This window comes from Betta splendens, chromosome 4, assembly GCF_900634795.4.
Source record: "Betta splendens chromosome 4, fBetSpl5.4, whole genome shotgun sequence".
In the NCBI taxonomy this organism is placed as follows: Eukaryota; Metazoa; Chordata; class Actinopteri; order Anabantiformes; family Osphronemidae; genus Betta; species Betta splendens.
In genome coordinates this window covers 18,835,138-18,855,571 of record NC_040884.2, presented here as the reverse complement: position 1 = coordinate 18,855,571, position 20,434 = coordinate 18,835,138, and the positions used below count along the sequence as shown (strand labels likewise).

General features: G+C 52.7%; 1 protein-coding gene across 3 annotated transcripts in view; it reads left to right on the top strand.

Annotated features, from left to right (window-relative positions):
- dlgap1b (discs, large (Drosophila) homolog-associated protein 1b) overlaps positions 1-20,434 on the top strand; it is a 62,540-nt gene that overhangs the window by 39,260 nt on the left and 2,846 nt on the right. For all 3 annotated transcript variants that reach the window (XM_029149493.3, XM_029149491.3, XM_029149494.3), the window contains exons 6-11: positions 168-423; positions 15,167-15,552; positions 15,631-15,710; positions 18,166-18,575; positions 19,601-19,692; positions 20,151-20,303. In XM_029149493.3, the coding sequence (XP_029005326.1) occupies positions 168-423; positions 15,167-15,552; positions 15,631-15,710; positions 18,166-18,575; positions 19,601-19,692; positions 20,151-20,303 (1,377 nt within the window). The remainder of the gene's footprint in view (positions 1-167; positions 424-15,166; positions 15,553-15,630; positions 15,711-18,165; positions 18,576-19,600; positions 19,693-20,150; positions 20,304-20,434) is intronic.

Sequence of the window (20,434 nt, the reverse complement as noted above, 5' to 3'; positions counted from 1 at the left end):
CTTTTCCCCCCACAAATGCATGTGTGTTCTTCTGTATGTGTGTGCATGTGTGCGTGTGTATCTGTGTGTGTGTGTGCGTGCGCGTGTGTATGTGTGCGTGTGTGTGTGCGTGTGTGCGTGTGTGTGTGTGTGTGTGTGTTGGCCACACGCATGCCGCCCGCCCCCAGGTGAGCGAGGTGGAGGTGAACGGGCAGATCGAGGCCGTGTGCGAGTCGGTGTTCAGCGAGATGGAGTCGCAGGCGGTGGACGCCCTGGACCTGCCCGTGCCCGGCTGCTTCCGCATGCGGAGCCACAGCTACGTGCGCGCCATCGAGAAGGGCTGCTCGCAGGAGGAGGAGGAGGGCGGTGGCGCCGCGGCGGGCAAGCGGCGGGCCCACTCCCCCCCACGCTCCACCACCGTCAGAACCATCCAGAGCAGCACAGGTTGGTGGGAACATCAATACCTACTATTACCTATTGACACATATATGGACAGTGTATATTATAGATGCGCTGTGTGTTTATATCTGATGCAGAATTTATTTCAAACTGCACTTTCATATTGAATCAAGGGCCATCAGATGAAATAGTTTCACTTGACTCGCTTCTCAAAGCCCCTCTGCACTATTATTCATCTGACCCAGTTTTCCTCCCGAACACAAAGCGGTGAATGCAGAACTGTTGTTTCCACGCTGGAGCTTAGTTGAGCCGTAAAGCTCTCCGGCTGCCGCCTCTCGTGTGTGAGCCTCGTGGATCCGGGGGGCTCGGCTGCTGATGCCGCGCGGACCCGCCGTCGCCTGGGTCCCGTGGAGTCGCTGCCGCGCGTCACGCTCCCCCGTTCTAGTTTAATTACGCCTCTTGAAAGACACAGGCTCCCCGTCTCACCAACGAGGTTGTAAGCAGCTAATTAAACACATTTACTGCAAATTGGAAGAATTGGAAAAGTAGTTCAATCCATTCAAAGGGCTTACCTTGGCTCTGAATAAGCATTTATTTAATGGCTTCAACTGCTTCAACATCATCCAAGACTATAATTTCCATATTAATTTAATGAAATTAGCCCAACTTTGAAGCTGTGCCCCAGTGTTTTTATTATTACACGTCTACTGACAGTTCAAGCTAACAACGCAATTAAAGGCAATGGAGGATGCCGCTGATTGTTCTATTGTGTGGTGGTAGTTATTTATCTATAAATGGGGAGTGATAAGATTGAAAGAGCAACATTGGGATCTTTACCCTCCAGGAAGGGAGCGATAATGACGGCCATTCGTCAAGTGAAGTGTGGGGATTAAAGTGGGGTGTTGATGCTACTGTACCGTCGCCGTCTCCTCTCGCCTCCTCCCCGCGGCCTGGAGCGAACGGCCAAGCTGGGTGTAGCGTCGTCGCAGCTCGCTCGGAGCTCAGACGGAGAGGGGAGGCGGCTTGGAGTGATGCGCCGTGGTCGCTCGTGCACGTAGGGGGCGGCGCCAGATCCTTCCCCGGCGCCATTCATCACCTGCTCGGACCTTCACCGCCGCGTCGTCACTCACTATAATTAATTAGCTCCCCCTTTTTTCCTCCTCCTGTGGCGAGACAGTGATGGAGGAGCAGAGGAAGAGATCTCGGTTCCGCTCCGTGTTACCTGCCTCGCTGTTCTTCTCAGCGCTGGCAGTAATTAGCCTGCAATGTCCACGATTTTGGTTTCAGCTTCAGACTGTATAGTGAATAAAACATTGATCGGTTCACGACTTTTGCAAGTCTGGCTTCACACCAGCTTTTACTTACATAAATGATCTCAATACGTCTTCCATCCCTGGAAAAACTACACATAACTGATGGTTGCCAGTCACGGCTTGTACACTTTGAGTTTCTATCCATCATGTCTCCATGAGGGAGAAACACTCACTCACTCACTCACTCACTCACTCACTCACTCACTCACTCACTCACTCACTCACTCACTCACTCACTCACTCACTCACTCACTCACTCACTCACTCACTCACTCACTCAAATGCACACGTTCATATATTTCACTGGAGATTGACTGGGAGCTCAAAGTGAGACGTGAGCGTTGTTGTAGTGAATATTGCATGATTCTGAAGGACGGCCCGGGCCCCGGGTCCAGTAAAGCGGGCCGTACTTATGGTTTCGCTCCCTCTCGTCCCTGTGGCGAACCGCCGAGCGCTCACACAAACACACGGGAGCCCATCACCCACTGCGGCGCCCGTGCTCCTCTCCAGTTCGCCCACCGCGCCGCTCTGCTCCGCCGCATTATTATTGATGATCTTTTTAATCCCGCGGAAAGAGACCGCGAGTGCGGTTCTGTACTTTGATCTCCCCTCTTTGAACGTGGAGTGGCTGCGGCTGCGTTCGCCCGCCTCGGACGGACGCGTTGGCCTCCGCGTCGGCTCCTTTGGATTGGTTTAACGAAATCTGGAGCAGATCCTCTTTCACGAGCTTGGGAAAATCCATAGCAATCGGTTAATGTGAGGATTTTACTGCCTCTAAGCCCCGGCTCCTCCACCCCACGTCGTCTCGAGTTAACGTATTCATCACCTCTTCGCTCTGCTTTGTCTTTGGCTCCATTCCTTAAACTGCAGCTGCAGCACGGGAGCATTTAGGTGTGGGGAGTAAATCAACCTGTTGTTTCGCGGAGCGGGAATGACCTTCACTTAGAAAAGGGAACGCACACAGGTCTGACGTCTGGGAAAGCTGCCATAGTTCAGTGTTTGTCTCGCTCTCACCCTCGGTTTCTCCGGCTCACTCACCCGCTGTCAATTATCCACAGCCGCTGTCGATCAGAGGTGAGGATTCTCTCAAAGCTCAGGCCTCCACCTCGTGCCCATTGGACAATGTTAGATTTAATGGCTGTGAATTTCCAGGCGTTGCGCTCAATAAAGCCTTCCTCAAATAAGCATTTGACGCATGTAGACGTCCCGATAAAAAAAAAAAAAAACACGCTGGAGGTGCTGCCAAAGTCATTCAGTGAATAATGACAGGAAAAGCATCTACACTGTCTGATTTGAATAATATTCACTCACTGATGTCAGCTATGAGTCAGGGATAATCCTCAATGGGAGCAACTTGTTTTTCGATGATGCGGGAAATGCCGGAAAACAGATATTTAAAGCATTTATATAATAAAGTCAGTCGAGCAAAAGAACAGCTCATGCTCTTTTTAGGGGAAAGTACCATGAGAACAGAAAGAATCAACAGCTATAAAGACGTCCTTTACTTTACAACTTGGTTCGAAATGCCCAGTTCTGCATTCTGGAAAAGCCCGAAGCTCAGAATCGCTGTTTATGTGTGCAGACTTTTCTTTTTGAAATCACATCATGCTCCCGGCACCACAGGCCAAAATAAAGCCTGTACAACAGTGCCCCCAGGGGCTCAGAGCAACACAGCACTGCACCGCTGCCTTTCCTTTTTATAGTAGTAGTGCAGGTGGGTGGATGAAAACTGCCAGACAGCTTGACCCAATTAACAACAATCGCTGCCATCACTGGCACTTTTCCAAGGGTTCTGTTCTGGGAGAGGTTGTCAGAATTAATTCATTTGGATTTCCCTTGTTTTCTGAATATAAGTGGCACAGGAACAGACCACCGAAGGCCCTGTGTGAGATTCCCACTGTGTTTTGAGAATCTTTTATTTTCAAGTGCATTTGAAAAGGTCTCCTGTGGTCGCATTAGGCCCAGAGAGCTGTTGCTTTGCAGGGAGTTCACTTCCCCTGGATTTGACCATTTGTTTAGCTGGTAACACAGACTGGTGAGGTCAGGAAGTCACACGGAGTCACATTTTCTGTAAATGCTCCAAGTTAGTTGTGTTATGTAACCCGAAAAATATTTGTAATGGCAGAATGTCTTGGCAGAATACTTGACGTAAACCTCTAGCTGTATTTTATTAATGGAGTAATTACAGTTAGTCACAGTCTAAGCCAGACAATGTCAATAAATCAATCCGTTAAGCAATTATCATGATATCCGATTTGTTTATTATAAAAACACTTGGACACAATGAAAGTATGGATTTAATTATTTTGAATATTTTACAAAATTACTTAAAATAACAAAAACGATAACTGAATAAATAGCTTGATTTTCATTTCATTTTCATGATAACATTTAATTATTAGAGGTCGAGGTATTAAAAGGAAACTTGTGTTTCACTGCTGTTGTTATAGCGTCAGCTGAGTAAGTTAGTTTTATTAAGTGATAGTGGGGGGGGGGCATCGAGGCGCGTCCACATCCTGACATTAGATCCAGTATCGTCAGAGTGAAAGAGGAAAAGCGGGAGAGAGGACTCGTCCTGTCACCTCAGCTCAGCTCAGGGTTGCCAGATCGCAGGTTTTCATGACGTTTCTCCGGTGTTTGTACAGCGCGCTGCTCGGCATGTGTGACTACTGGATTCGGCTTTGTAAGTAAAAAAAATACGCTGCTGTGTTGCTGTGTTTGTCAGTGAGCCATGATGCCCGGTGGAGAGCTGCAGGCGCAAGGAAGTTAGGAGATGCGGTTTTCAAAATAAAGTGTTTCGCGGACAAAGAGACATAAAGTTGCGAGTTAGTCCTAAAATAAATTGTAATGAAGAGAAGGGACTTTCAGCACAAGTTACTATATGAGAATAATGATATTTAACGACGAAGTGCTCAGCAGGACAACATTAAAATGCTTTGCTGACCTTTACTGTGAAAACCTGAACCCGGTAAAGGTGTTTTTATTGTGGAAGGCTTGACGCTGAACGTGTCAACGCCCATCGCTAGCTTTCTGCTTATTCATGCTTCACATGGAAATGGGTGAATCTTCCTAAATGTGTAAACGGCTAAAAAACTATGACATATCGTACCTTAGTAAATATTTTTTAGGGTTTGTGAAGTTTTCAAATTAAAACACAGATTTCAAATGATGGTAATTAAGTAATAACGAAAAGTTAAACCTATTTTATTGTGGCGACATGTGCTTCTATGACTAACAAACTACTGACGCTGCTGTTAAACTTGGCGTCATGTGCTCATGACTCCGCAGCATTTGAGCGTACTGATACTTAACCTACGTGCCATTTGCTTCCCCATCTGCCCGCGCGTGCCGTGAAGCGGCGATCGGCCTCCAGCCCCCGGTTTATTTCGGTGTCATGTCTCTGATGGAGGGAGGGGAGACAGGTGTGGCGCCTGCATCACGCTGAGCAGCGCCTGGCACAGACACGCGCCTCTGCGGGGTCCGCTTATTTTAGGTCAGGCCGAGTTCCCCCTCTGTTGTTCAGGAGGGTTCATCTCAGGATCTGGAGCTCAAATGAAAAAAAAACAACTCGTGCCACTCACCAGTTTGAGGCCTCGAGCGTAGATGGGGGCCTTTGGCACCCTGCTGTGAGGCGGATGAGCCGTCTGTGGCCCCTGTGTTTCTGACCGACCATCTGCGTTGCCTGTGTGCTCACCTAGTGGCTCCCTGCGTTCTATTTTCAGACAGGGCTCGACGTGCCGCGCTCATAAACACATGCGCGCCGGCCGCACACGCTGATCCAACTAGGCCGTAGTCATGTGGGCTCGGGTTAATCCATTGTAAACGAGAGAGGTCTTACTGGAAACGAGTTAACGAAGGATCGGCTGCTGACACGCTGATCCAGGAAGTCATTAGTCATGGGGGCCCTCATGCGCGGGCAGGTGTTGAATCATCGAGTCATAAATAAAACAACTGCAAGACGAATGTAAATGATCTGTGCCATAAACTGGCAGCTGGAGTTTGTGTAAATTTAGACAATGTGCTCATTCTCACCACTTCGCCCCCTGCGTTTGGACGACACTGGCCAAGACGATCACCGTTGCCTCTATGTTTTTTCGCTCCCTTCATTTCTGCTTCTCGTGCTGTAAAGTCATTTTTCACAGAATCTCATTCGTTTCTTTGCTCTACCTACGCGTTCCCCAAAGCATCATTACCCTCGCTTTGATTCAGAAATTCTCCCAGCTCATCAGTACTTGCTTGACATTAATCATGATTAATGTTTTCTTGGGGACGCAGATATTGAAATGCCACTTGTTTAAATGTATTGGCATTTAAACTGATTAAAGTGCGAGGCTCTGGGGGGGGGTCCTCCCCGCTGGAAGGACCAAAAACAACAGCTCCCATTAATTATATCATATCCTGCTCATCAGAGTGTTTCATTGAGAAGGTGCAGCAACACAGAACAGTTACAGTGCAGTGTGTACGGTTTTAAGGTTGTGGTTGTAAAAAGCTCCGTCTTTAAGTAGGGACCGACGTGTGGGACTTCTGTTTGCTACTTTTTTCACTTTGCATAGTTTGACTGATTTTTGCTTTTCTTTCTTCTGTGCTTTCATCACTTTCATCTGCCTCCTAATTCCTCTTTGCTGTGGGCAACGTTAATGCCAGATTTGATTTAATCCACATGAAACGGCCAAACAGAGCAAGGAAGATAATGAGGTCAGGTGAAAATGTGGTTATTGATTAAAATGGCAAACGCTAACATGTGAATGTAGAAAAGAGACTTTTCTGCTTATTAAGCTTATTTTGCAAAAAAAAGTCTTTGTATGTGGATAATCAGCTTTATTTTCCACTGTGTCATATTAAAACAATTCAAACAAAAAGCTTTTTCATACCAGAGGCAGTAAATACAAAATACATGCGTTCTTAGTTTTTAATTCTCGTTGGTCGCCACTAGAGGGAGCCCCACTTCTATTTTCTAACTAATCTTAGTCCCTGTCGCCACAAGTTCTGTCTTGATATTGCTGTCAGGCGTTGTTTTTGGCACGTCGTCAGTCTTATCAACTTTACAAGTGTGTTGGATACAAAAAAGACTCTGAAACAGGAAAAAAAAAACCTGCGCAAGTGAGTGTGTGTGACATACTGTAAGCCTTGAGTCATGACTGATTGGCTCCTTGATGTACGTTTGCCTTAGAGACATGGCAAATCACACAAACGTTCAGCGAGGACGCTGCCCAGAAACGCTCCTTCCTTCCAAGCCTTCACCCCAGTCAAACACAGGATTCACTGTTTCCTGCTTTAATTACAGGGCCAGATAAGCCCCTGCCTCCTGTGCATGTGAATCCACCTGCGTGTCAGCGGATCAAAGCCGCCGACCTCTGAGGTGGAGCCATTATCCAGGGAGCGGCTGTCAATTACACAGCGCTCCGGTGTCGCCCGCCTTTCTCTTTGCTGCTCGCTCGCTCACAGCTGCACCGCGCCGCCGTCCCTGCCGCTTTGATGGTGCTGGCGGGTGTGTTTGACAGGAAGCGAGGGCCGGGCCGAGGCGGCGCCGTTCCCGGGCCTCCGCCGCGCTTTGAGAGGCGCGGGCGCGTGACTGCGGTGTCTCGCGGCGGCGGGATCGGGCCCGAACTGGGAGCGGGATGAGGGTAGACTGCGATTTGGCTATCGCTCTTCCCGGAGGAGATAAATCCTCAGCCATGCTGGTGTGTCAGCCACTCAGTAATTACTTCATCCTGTCATGACTGTCTGAGAATGCGAGCCAGTGGGAACTTGCGCTGTCGCTCTCTCACTGGCGCGGGGCGAGAGAAGCACTCAGCATCCCCTCCCTCCGCCTCGGCGCCGCCCTGAGCGCGTGAGCGTCAGATGTGCCCGTTCAGAACAAAGTTTCACATCTGTGTGAACTTTACTCTCCCTGATTAATATTTTACTCCTCCTGGAATCCAATTAGTAGCAAACCACTTGTTTTAATCCAGGCGCAAGCGTCCGACCTGCAGCACCAAATCCCCACTAGGTGTCATCACCGCGTCAGCTGCTTTCAAGTGTGCAGCGGGTCCAGACTGCACCTTTTGACTGACCCAAATGTGCGATCGCTGCCTCCGCAGACGGAATCGCACCTGTAGGCACTCGCTGAGCGCTTTTGTGCAGAAATTGCCATATCATCATATCAATCACGCGTAATTGGTGTGTTTCCGGGAGCAGAGCAGGCGGCGGCTTGCTCTGAAGCAGAATCCCAGTCCACGGGCTCCGCGTGCAGGACCCGGAGCTTTGTTTAGCAGCTGCTGAGGTGTTTGTGTTTGCTTACGACTTAATTGGCCCCCGCTCATTACGGCCTGGAATGCTTTGATTATAGGCATTCGGGGAGGAAGAGGAGCGTTTGGATTTGTTTTGACACAGGAAGCGCACACTGGAGGATGTCATTCATTCCTCTTCTCCTTTTTCTGAGCCTGAAAGGGGCGAGAGAGGCACGGGGAGGAGCCGCCGGGGCTCCAGCGACGTAAAGAATGGCTGCGGCAGCGCGCCCCTGCTGTCCCCCCCCCCACACGGCACCAAAAAAACACACCTACAGCAGTTTTCCCCATCGGAACATAAGTGATTTGCTTTGAGGGTGACTGCGCGGCTGTAAACAGCACGCTCGGCGTGTCTGATCAGGTGGAGGCCGCTCTGTCAAGAAGGGGCTGTCCCGCTCAGGGCTCTTCTCTTCCTGTCTGTGTTTTGTCATCAGAAGGAGCAAAGGAAAAGCAAAGCCCCAAAAGGATTTCCTTTGGTGTTGACTGTGGATGATCCTCGTGGCTCCTGCCGGCTAAACCTGGGCAGGGCATCGCCTGCAAGCGCAAATCCCCGCGGGGGACGAAAACACACACGAGGGGTCAGGATGTGCAGCCGAGGCTCCGACAAAGAGACGCAGCTATTTGGGTTGTCTCGCTAGGATGTTGGGAGTTTTGAGAGTTTTTTTTCCTGACAGCTAAATTGTGAGTTCATGCTGCTTTCACTGCTCGGGAGGGGAGGGAGCACGCCGGAGTAACTCAGGAACTGTGCCTGGCTGTAAGTGGGTGGTTTGGGCTGTGCAGTGTGGGAGGCCAGGCCCCAGTGCAAATTAAAGACTTCTCTGTGAAAGTCCCAGACTCAGCTACAGTAATGTGTGTGTGTGTGTGTGTGTGTGTGTGTGTGTGTGTGTGTGTGTGTGTGTGTGTGTGTGTGTGTGTGTGTGTGTGTGTGTGTGTGTGTGTGTGTGTGTGGCGGGGAACAGACCCAGCCCTCCTTTTTGAATTTTTTTTTTCAACCAGTCATTAAAAATAAGCCACAACTCACCCCGGGTACACACTGAGAGACAGCGAGAGGGAGAGAAAGAATGCATCTCCTCTTTCTCCGCCCTTTCTTTGAGCTTTGCTGCTTCACTAACCAAGTAAAACAGGGGGGGGGTTGTGGGGTTGTGTCCGAGGGGGTCTGATTCCACTCAGGGGTTTTTAAGATGCCCAATCAGACCCCTCCTCCCGTGAAGGGTTAGCAAGAGGGGCTTTTTTTCTGTCCAGGAGGGGACAGATAGAAAGAGATGAATGGGCAAAGGAATGCAGGAGACAAACGAGAGCTCTCAGCAGGAGAGTGGGAATGTCGGAGAGGCCATTGTTCCTCCCCCACAAGTTTCTGTAGGGAGCGTATGTAAACACACAGGAAGAGGGAAGAGGGGTGTGAGAAATCACACCTGGGGGACACGTCGAGCTCTTTAGCATCACCTCCCCTGATATTTCTATCCGTTCACGTTGCACACATGCAAACGCATGCCGCCGAGTGGCGTTGGATGCCAGCTCGTCCCCCCCCCCCTTTCCCTCCTCCCCCCTCCGCTCCTTCAACAGGATGTATAGGGTCACGGGGTCACGAGTGGAAACCGCAGAGATGCTGTGCATCAGTGTGGCCCGCTTCGTGCCCCCTCCCCCTCCTCACCCCCTCTCGTACTTCCTACCTTTCTGTCTCCCGCTCATTTTTCTTTCCCTCTCCCCCCTCGCTTTCCAAGCGCCCGCCCTCCCTCCCTCCCTCCCTCGCGCCTCGCACAGGAGGCGCAGAAGGCCCGATGTTTGGTTCTGGGCCCAGATGGGTTCTTTGCGTGCCTCTGGCGGTGGATTAAGCCACTGGTGTCTCCTTTAGCCTCCATGTGCAAGTGGTCGGGACAAAGAACGTCAAACAAGGGGAAAGGGGGAAGGAATGCGAGGAGGAAAGGGGGAGAAAAAAAGCCCAGCACTGTGAAACAACCCCCGACGCTGATGTTTCATGCCATTCCTGCAAGATTAAACTCCCAGCTTGTTAAAAACTGCCAGCCAGCTTTTGTTACTGTCTGCACACTCATTTTATGAACCCAGTTATGACTTTTTCCGTTTTTTTTTTTTAAATTAATCTCCAAAGTGCCTGCTACCATAAAAAGACCGAGGGAACTTTTGACCACACTCTGCTGCATTTATATGTAAATACCAGCTGCAGCACGCGGTGCTGGTGATCCTTCATGTAATGACATGACAGGAGCATTGTGTTTCAGCCTCCGTCAGGCCTGATGCCTGCGTGTTCGTGTGTGTCGGCCTCTTTCTTTCTCCCCGAGTCCTGTGGTTTCGTTTCCCTGCACTCGGGCTCCAGCGCCGCTGCCTTTGGGCTCTCGTGGACGGGCTTTGGTGTTTTTATCAGGAGCTGCGTTCGGCACTCGGAGAGCGTGTCGTGGCAACGTTGGCCCTGTTGTTGCGGGTATTTTTAGTTTACGAGACGCCGGCGCGGCCGGCGGCTGGTGTCTTCTTAGCAACGACACAGACACGGCCCTCTCTTCTCCTTCCTCCTCTCTCTCTTTGTGCGTCGGGCTCAGTGAGTCACTGCTCTATCACACATCCAGTGGCGTTCAATGACTAACGGACCCCCTCCGCCACCAGTCACTGCCGGCACATGCGATGTGTCACCGCTCTGTGGGAAGCGCGCACGGTGAAAGCATGCGTGAGATGCGTGGGCGTGTTAGCTCTAGCGTTAGCGCCAATACTCCGCTTCATGCCCCACAAAGCGGCTGGAATGTACAGGAACTAACGGAAGCAACATGGCAACGCTGTCCTCGTCCCCTCCTCTTGGTCTTTTGTTCCCGCGCTCCTCACCGGCCGCTTGTCTCCTCCTCTCCTCGCGAGGAGCGGCCGCTCTCTTTCAGTAGCCCGCAGGCAGGTCTTTGGGCCTGAAACAAAAGGCTGATGTGTCTCTTCATGTGGTTGTGGACTAGTCGGGGTAAGGCTCCTGCCATGGAGCGGTGGAGAACAATGGAAACAGCCTGGAGCCAGCAGGGCAGGTCTGATGAGAAAACCCCCTTCATGTAAGAGAAGTCTTCAGGAGATTAGTCCACACGCCTCCGTTTGTGCAGGGAGAGACTCCTGGATAGGTTTAAACCAATCAGCTGCCTCATTTATTACCTCAACATTAGATACACGCTAAAAAAATCTCTCCACAGTAGAGAAGAGAAGGAGCCAGATGTGTTCCCTAATAGGTTTTGGATTATTTATCTGCCCCGTCGGCTTGAACTCCCTGCGTGTCTCTCCCTGCCTGTCGCTGAGTGACGGCTGCGGGAAAGCGTCGGGACATAAAAGAGGAATGCAGGTAGCCGGGCTCTGAACTTGGAGCCCGCGAAAGTGGGTTAAAGCGAAGTGAATCTATTGCCCAACAGGCAGCAGCTGCCTGCCAGATTTGGCCGCGGCTGACAGTTGTAAACACGCTCTTATCTGGCGGTTCAGGAGGCGCAGGCCTGCCGGAGCGCCCGGCGTCGCTCCGAGGACACCTGAGGCACCGCTCGCCAAACGTTTTGCGCCGATACGCGTGCTCGAGATGACAAACTCAAATCAGCGAAGCGGGTTGGTGTCGCCCGCGCCCGGAAAGCGCTCGCACATGCTAAATATACCCTCAGTAACAGGCACTCCCAGGCTGCCACCTTCCCCTTCCGCGCTCTCCGCTCTCACACACAGTCGGCTATTGTGTCTGAGAGAGCTCTGGCATCTGGAGAGCAGAATCCCCCTCCGGTGACCTCTGACCTCTGGCGGCGGAGGACTGTAGACTGACGAGGAGGGTTTGGGAATTTCAGGTGGTTGGAGGTCTGACTTTGGAAGCAGCATTGCGTGTGTTTTGTCTGCGCAGCGTTAGCTAATCAACAGCTACTTGTTTATTTGCGCGTCTCTCTGGTTCTGGGCAGTGACTTGAAGTGGCCCGCTGGAGGCCACGCTCTGTTGTTCAGGATGCGTTTTGTGCCGCTGCATTGTTTTCCTGCGCGGCCGTGTAACGTCAAACGGTGTGAACCTTCTCAGCGTATTGTCATGTAATGGCAGCGTCCCAGATACCGGGTGACAAACTGGTTGGTGGAGTTTGGCAAAGTTGCACAAAGGTGACGCTTCAGGGAAACATCGCGGGACGTTCGCTTGCGACACAGTCACGTTTGTTTGCCGCCTTGGTGCGTTTGTGTGTGTTCTGAAGTCGCGGCAGCTGTGGCCCATTACTCCCGCCGCGCTTTGGTGTCGGCCGGCGTTGAGGTGAGTGTCGGTGCAGCTGCGGCGTGTTCCGTCAAGGTAAACAAATGGCCGACAGAAGCTCCCCTCTGTTTACCGCTGGTACAACGCCAAGCCTCCCGGCAAGCGCCGTGTTGCCGCGGGTTGCCGTGGTAACGCTATCACAAAGGACTCCAGCTGGTTGGCGGTGAGTGTGTGTGTGTGTGTGTGTGTGTGTGTGTGTGAGCAGAAAGCGAGGGCAGAGGCAGGAGTTGGACGGCCAGCGCGCAGACGGAGGCTCGGCTTCGCCCTCGTCCCTCCTCCTCCTCGGTTTTGTTCAGCTCCCCCCTCTCCCCTCTGGCAGACCCTCATCCCAAACACGCTGCAGCTGGGCTCAGCTGTCAATGTTCCCCCATAACGGCCGCCCCCTTTCCTGGCCTTTGTATTTGTTTGGATGGCGGTGAATTTGCCCTTGGCCCCCGCGTGGGGGAACCCGTTCCTGCTAGCGCGCCTCCTAAACCGAACCGTCTGCTCTTTGAAGTGGCCTATCGCACAGATCCGCAGATCGGAGATTACAAGGCAGCTGTCTGCCTTCAATCTGTCCAGTAACATGAACGCGGTGATTAAATAAAGGAAGCGGCGTACACCTAGGCCAACGGGACCCAGTGAAAACAGTGGCTAGCAGCTCTGTTTTTGTCCTGGAGGCTGCAGAAGGAGCGGAGACTGTCGGTCTCAGGGGAGGGATGATGGCTTTCTTTGATATGGTGGAAGCCAGGGGTGGTGGGGGTGTGCTCTGCCAAGAAGAACTGCTATTCACACCAACTCGCCGGCATGGGCCCTTTGAAGCATTTGTCAAAAGAGGGATTTGGCAGCGAGCTGCTGGAGGTTTGTCATTCACACAAGTCCTCGTTGGGATGACAATGCTCGCAGCGGGCTGCACCTACAGCTCCGAGAGGAGGAAGAGGCCAAACTCCACAAGCAGCGTTTCCATTCAGTTGGGAAGTTGCTCCTGGTGTTTGTTACATGCATGAGAATATAAATGATGACTCTGTTATTCTAGTCACCAAACCTGACTCCATTAGGCAGTATCAACCTATTTCCTTATCATGTCTGTGGGAACTGGAGACGAGGCCTCTGTGGGCCGGTCAGGTCCTTCCTTTGCTTGTCAGACGACTCGGTTTCTTTTCACACATGAAGAGGTCCTGTACAATTACTGGTCCTGCTAAACGCTGATGACTTTACCCCTGCCCGCCTTCAAGATCCCGCTGACATCACCTCCTGATGAATGGGGAGTATATTAGTGGCAGGAAGTCTGTGGTCTCTCTTGATGTGGAGCGGCTGAAGCATTAGGCTGGCTCGCGTCGGTGCTGCATGTGTGCTTCTGCAGGCCTGTGCGTGCATGTGTGTGTGTGTGGGCATGGGCATGTTCGGACCCCGGGTGTGTTTACCAAACCTGTCTCTGCATTCAGAACCTCCTGGCCCCGGCCCGTGACAGCTAGGTGGGACGCGGCGCGACGTCTCTCGTTTCATACGGAGCCGTGTGGCGTAGATGAAAACCCTCTGTTCTAGAAGCCTTCTGGGCACGAGAGGCGAGCGTGCACACGCCTATATACAATCACTCAACATGCACACACACACACACACAAACACACACACACACACACACACACACACACACACACACACACACGTGACTCTTAGATGACTTCAGACGATAGACGCTCTGAAGGGGCTGACATTCGAACCTTGCTGGTCGATAAGGGGCAGGGCCTGTCCTTCGCCTGTGTGAGCTCACTGTGTGGGTCTGTGCTCCCTGACAATTAGCCCCAGGTGTTGCTGAAAGACATGTAAGATCGTGGTGCAGGCCGTGGTTCTCCCAGAGGATTCATTCCTGCATGTACACCACGTCCCAAAAGAAAGACGTGTGGTATTTAGATGCAGGAGGAACAGTAAGTCTGTCTTCTGACTTTCTTGTGGTTTGTTACCACACTGTCAGAGACGCTCACTTTAGCAACTGTGATCTCATCCCAACACAGCGCTCGCCGAATCTGAGAACTTTCCAGCTTGTCAAAACCTGACTGTGATCTCACCCGGGATCTGTCCAATCGCGGCTGCCGAGGCAGGAGGGAGGCAGGGTGACTCTGACGGGCCGAGGCGATGAATCAGCGCCTCTGTTCACCTTTAATGCTCCGAGGCCTCTCCGTAGCCGCCGGCGAGATGGCAGGAGACAAAAGCGAGGCTCCTCGCGCTAATAGTTTTTGCCGCGGCCGCTCTTGCTGGGCGTGGCTGGCAGCGCCGGTGTCGCCGCGCTAGGATGTTTGTCTGTCGGAGGGATTAAAGACATCCAGGAAACCCGCTGTCCTAGTTTTGCTGCAGAGCACAGAGAGAACGACCTAGTTTTGATGACAGCACCGGGCCAAGGAGGAGATTCCAGCATATAATGTGGTCTGAAGGGGTTAAACATCTGTTAGTGTCCTTCTATGCGCAGGCTTTTAGCTGAGTTTGTGTGAGAGGCTCTATTGTCTGTGCGGAACCTGTAGCTGTAACCTGAGACGGGGTCACACGGAGCGCGAGGCCGAGCGTTTCCGACCGGAATGTGTTTGGTTTTCGCAGACTTCTTTGCTGCGCTGTGCTTTCCCATCCATTACCCTTTAATATGCAATTACAAGGTGGACGGTGGCGTGGGACTATATTTAGCCGCGTCACGTAGCTGTGGTTGTGTGCAGTGAGTGCATGGTGAGCTTAGCCATCTAGATCAGTGGGTCAAGTAGCTGATGTCCTAATCCCATTACTGGACGTGGCTCTGATTTGTTGAACTTGGCCCTAATCTACTGTCCATTTTGAGTCCAACACAGTGACCTAAGGCTTCCTGGTGAACTGTCAGCTGAGGCCAAAGTAGCATCCACTCAGTGAATCCATTCAGACTTGAGGCTCTATTATAAAGAAAGATACAGAAGTGAACAAACTGAACTGTGTGTCCAACACATTGTCTCCGTATCTACCTCCTCCCCACAGTGTCATCATGCATCACCACTTACAAGAAAACGCCTCCCCCCGTCCCGCCGAGGACCACCCCATCCAAGCCCTTCATATCCATCACGGCCCAGAGCAGCACCGAGTCGGCCCAGGACGCCTACATGGACGGCGGCTCCGGCGCGCGGGCCGGCATCAGCTCGCAGCCGGGCCTGTCCAACTCCACGGAGAGCATCGACAGCATGAAGGCCCTGACGGCGGCCATCGAGGCGGCTAACGCGCAGGTGCACGGCCCCGCCAGCCAGCACGTCACCAACAGCACCATCACCATCACCGCCACCGCCACCACCTCGGCCGTCGCACACCTGTCGGCGGACAGCAAGGCGCAGAGGGAAGCACTGCGCAAGTGCCTCTCCATAGGGATCCAGGTTGGTGGGTGGACCCGGGTTCATGTGGGGGGTTTTAGGTCACAGCTTCGCTTTGAAAAGTCTCTCCCCTCCTCTCAGGTGGACCCGGACGAAGGGGAGCCCGCGGACGAGCAGTCGAAGTTCCAGTCCATAGGAATTCAGGTGGAAGATGAGCGATGGTGAGCAGAGAGAGGAAACCCACCGTTTTTAAAAATGAAACCAGATAAGAATTTGGGAGGGACGAGTCAGAGTTGCCTGGACAGGAGATGGACTTAGGGAGACAGAGGGAGGCTTGTAGTGTGAGGTACGACCCCCCCCCCCCTGCACTGGCTTCCTCGCAGCAGCTGTCCCCAGTTTAGGAGAGGTTGGCTTCAGAGCCCCCTCAGCCAGGGGCCCCGAGTGACAGCTGTGCCAGAGGATGTGGTGCAGGGAGGGGGGGGGGGCAGTTGACAGCCATCTGTTGCTCCAGTCATTGTGATTCAGGCTACTTTGGGGCTGCGTGTGTTTGTGCGTGTGTGGAAGGGGAGGGGAGGGCGTTTTATTGGGTTTTTTTGATCGCGAGCAGCCTCTGTGCGTCGGCCGGAGCCTCTCATTCCGCAGCACGCCGGCAGTTTGAGCAGTTTGAGGTCTGTCTGTGTGTCTGTGGGGAACACATGGCGTTTCCCGTGGCCCGGTCCGGTCCGGTCCGGTTGACCAATGTAGCCACGCTGCTGGCTTCCGTCCCGCAGCCGGGACGTGTCGCAGGAATTCGAACAAAAGCCGTTGGCGTTAATCAGAGGTCACAGAGAGGACTGGGCCCGGCGCTTTAAGGAGCACACGCTCGGGGAGCGAGGGGGATTTCTGAAACGGGAGGACTCGGCTCGCTGGCCGAGCCCTCGGCCAAACATTAACTCATCCAGACACCTTCCAGCGAGCAGCGGCTCGGACGCTGCGCAGCGGTGCAGCGCGCGCATTCCTCGGTTAATGTTTGGACGATCAACGTGTACACACACTTCTGCCTGGGGGGTCCAGCTAGCTGCCCCCTGCGTCAGATTCCCAGACGGTGAGAGTGCCAATTTCCTGTGGCCTCTCTCCAGCGCACTGTGTTTATGTGCCGCGGAGCCGGGTCATAACCTCGCGTTGCTCTTTGAACTAGTATTAACTGAAAGAGGGCTGTAAAAAGGGATTAGCACAGCAAACAACGACAAACACGCACACACAGACACACACACACACACACAGACGTACAGTAGATCCGACCCCTTCTGTGTAGCGTCTGTGCAGCCATCTTGAAAAGTCACCTGTTTAGGACCGCTGAGGCAGGACCTCCCTGTCTTTTCGTTGAGCTTCTTCCCGGCTGGAGGCCTTTCATTACTGCGATAAGACACACTACCATCACAAGGCGCATGTGCCGCCGTTAAATATCAGTGTGCGGTGCATAATTGTGCGAGCGAGCGGTGTTTTTGTCATTTAGCGTAATCCTGCTGCTCTTTATTCTACGTCCAAACAAGACACGCTCCAGTCTTTGATTCACATCCGTGGTTCCAGAGGCCTTTCTCTCAAACCTGAACCGCGTGGAGTTGGACTCCTCCCCTGCCGACGTCTCATCCCTCACGTGAACCTTCCTCCAGAAACACCTTCCCCGTTCCTTTGCTGATGCGTCTGGACTGTGTTTGGCCTTGCTCGTCTCTGCCCATGCAGGAAGTTGTTGGCAGGCTGATAGAAAGCAGACTGAGGTCATTAGAAGCCAACACCTGCTCAGAGGAGTTACTCTTTAACTGCTGCACACACACACACATACACACACACACACACACACACACACACAGCACAGCACATGCGCGCTGTTTGATCCAGCCGAAGCCACTCCCTTGCTCTCGCTCCTGCTTTTTTCATGCTCGCATAAGAGCAGAGATGAATGAGAGCGGTGCAGATGAATGGGAAGCGCCGGGGAGGAGTGAGCGTCCGGGGACGGGCTTCTGTGTGTTATGCTGCAGGCGGGTCAAGCTGAGGTGCATGTCTGGGAGGGAACACGTGACCCGCAGCCGGGTCTCGGCAAACTTCTGCTTTGAAGTTGCAGTCTGTTGAGTCCATTCAGCTGAAATGTGCATGTTTCCTATTTGAGTCTATTGAGTCGCTTATCAAGGTGCATCTTTTATTCATGGCCCGGCTCAGTGAGCGGCTCCCTGGCTCGTTTTTGTTGGTGTTAAAGTGATCAGTCTGCTGCTTTCCACATCTCGCTGCCCAACGTCCTCCCACCAACACCCGCATCCCTCTGGCATCTCATTCATTAGCAGCGTGTTGAGAGGCTGTGTAGGACGTAGCCAAGTGTGTGTGTGTGTGTGTGTGTGTGTGTGTGTGTGTGTGTGTGTGTGTGTGTGTGTGTGTGTGTGTGTGTGTGTGTGTGTGTGTGTGTGTGTGTGTGTGTGTGTGTGTGTGTGCGCGCTGAGACTGCACACTTTGTTGCTCCTGAAAGAGCCAGGTGACAAAAGGAGGTTGCAGGAAATCACTGGGATCTCTTCAATTTCATAAACAATCTTATCAGAATGTGAATCACAGACACAGTACTATTTCCCCATAACGTGCGTATGTGAAATCAGAGCCTCCGCACCTGCTGCTTTGTCGTCGCTCACCTCTTCCTGCCTCCTGTCGTAGTCACCGCCGGATGACCCGCTCCAACAGCGTGACCACGGCGGTGCAGGCCGACCTGGACGAGCCCGGCGCCGCCCCGGCGCTGCCGCCGCGCCACTGTGCCACCATGCCCCGCCAGTACTCGCGCGACGCCGCCACCTCCACCGTCAGCATCCAGGGCTCGGGGAACCACTACCACGCCTGCGCCGCGGACGACTACGGGGACGCGGGCTTCGACCCGTCCATCCTGCCGCCGCCCGACCCCTGGATGGACAGCGTGGCGGAGCCGGAGGCGCCGGAGAGCGCGGGCCGGGCCGTGTGCCCGCGCGACGGCCGCTGGTTCCTGAAGCTGCTGCAGGCGGAGACGGAGCGCATGGAGGGCTGGTGCAGGCAGATGGAGCAGGACGAGATGGAGAACGAGCTGCCTGATGACAGTGAGTTGAATCGGCGCCGGTATTAGATCCTCCTCCTCGTTCTCCGATTCGGACCGCGCCGGTCTTCGTGGTATCGGACCACAATAGCTTCTTGTTCCTGTCTCGGTGCCTCTGGCCTCTTCAGACATACCGTGCATATTTATCAGTAGGCCACTGCCGGCGCTGGCCACACATCTGTATAATGATGCCTCACAAACACAGTGAAGGGCTGCTTCCAGATAACTATTTGATCTTCACACAACCCCCCCCAACACACACACAGGTTCATGTCTGCATACACACGTCTAAGTACATTTCACACACATACCAGACTAAGCAAACAGGCTGCAGGCGGCATAGGCTCCGCGTGTGCACCCGTCCTCACTATGCAGCTGACTTACCGAAAATGTCATTGCTTATGCAGCTCGTGTGCTGTTATGGTTCCAGGCAAGAGATTCTCTCACCGAACATACAGAACAGGGAGAGTTTCTCAAGGTTATGTTTCTCCCCCAGATCCCACACACACACACACACACAGACACACACACGTCCTGAAGGGCTATGTTTGTAGTGCAGATTCATTACTCCCCTCCTCAGCTTCTCATCTCATTCTGTTCATGTGCAGCAACGCACTGACAGCTCCTTTCCATGGGGATGTGTGAGTCGATAGGACTGACCAGTGGAGTCAGGACCGGCGGTGCAGCTCCACACAGCTCATATTTCAGTCTGCTGCACTGCTGTTGGGAAACATTCCATTTTTAAAATATGTCTGATTTGGCAAAACATGAAAGCATCCGAATGCGTTACTTTTTGCGTTTTTTTTTTTTAGCATGTCTAATTATTTCACACTGAATAATTCCTTTTCCTGAGAGGCAGCCACCATTCGGGGGCTCCTGGCGCATCCCTCTCTGCTCCATTACCAACGCACCCTGCTCTCTGTGAGCGCTGCAACATGCCTGCAGAACGCGGCGCCGCCAGTAATTGCATTGTGTGTGTGTGTGTGCGTGTGTGTGTGTGTGTGTGCACGTGTGCGTGTCTTTCTGCAGTCCTAGGGAAGATCCGCAGTGCAGTGGGGAGTGCCCAGCTGCTGATGTCCCAGAAGTTCCAGCAGTTCCGGGAGCTGTGTGAGGAGAATCTGGTATGTGTCACCTCATCCTCTGCATGCTCTCCCCCCCTCTCTCCCCCCAGCTCACACCCCCTTCCCCACACACACGTACCGCACTGACATCATCCTGCACAAATCACCCTGACAGGCCGGGCCGCTGCTCATTTACTATGCATCCAGTGTGTGCACCCTTTATCGTCTTCCACATACAAAGCAGATCTTGCGGCGTAAAATCTCCAGCCTGACGAACGGCCACGTTTAGATGCTGAAGCCAATGAATGCGCGCGTTTGTGATGAAGCTTTTGTGTTTTTTTTATTTTGCATGTCAAAATATTACCAATACACAGTATTATATAACAGTACAATCTTGTATTGTTTATTTAGGTTATTAGGCTGGATTCAAATAAACTTAAAGCAACTCAATTCTGTGCAGCAGATTTTGAATTTTTACAAGCGATTGTGTGATAAGCTGCCGAATCTGTGTGTGTCAGAACCCGAACGCACACCCGCGGCCCGTCTCCCAGGACCTGGCGGGTTTCTGGGACATGCTGCAGCTGTCCATCGAAAACATCAGCCTGAAGTTCGACGAACTCCACCAGCTCAAGGCCAACAACTGGAAACCTCTCGCGCCGCCAGACATTCAGGTACAGACGCACCCGGAGGGGGGGTCTGGTTTACTTACCGCCACCGACCTCAGCTTTGTTTTGGAATGCCGTACTAACGTGCACGTCATCTGCCGTCATTACTGTTTACGTCTGCCACGGCGGCGTCACGG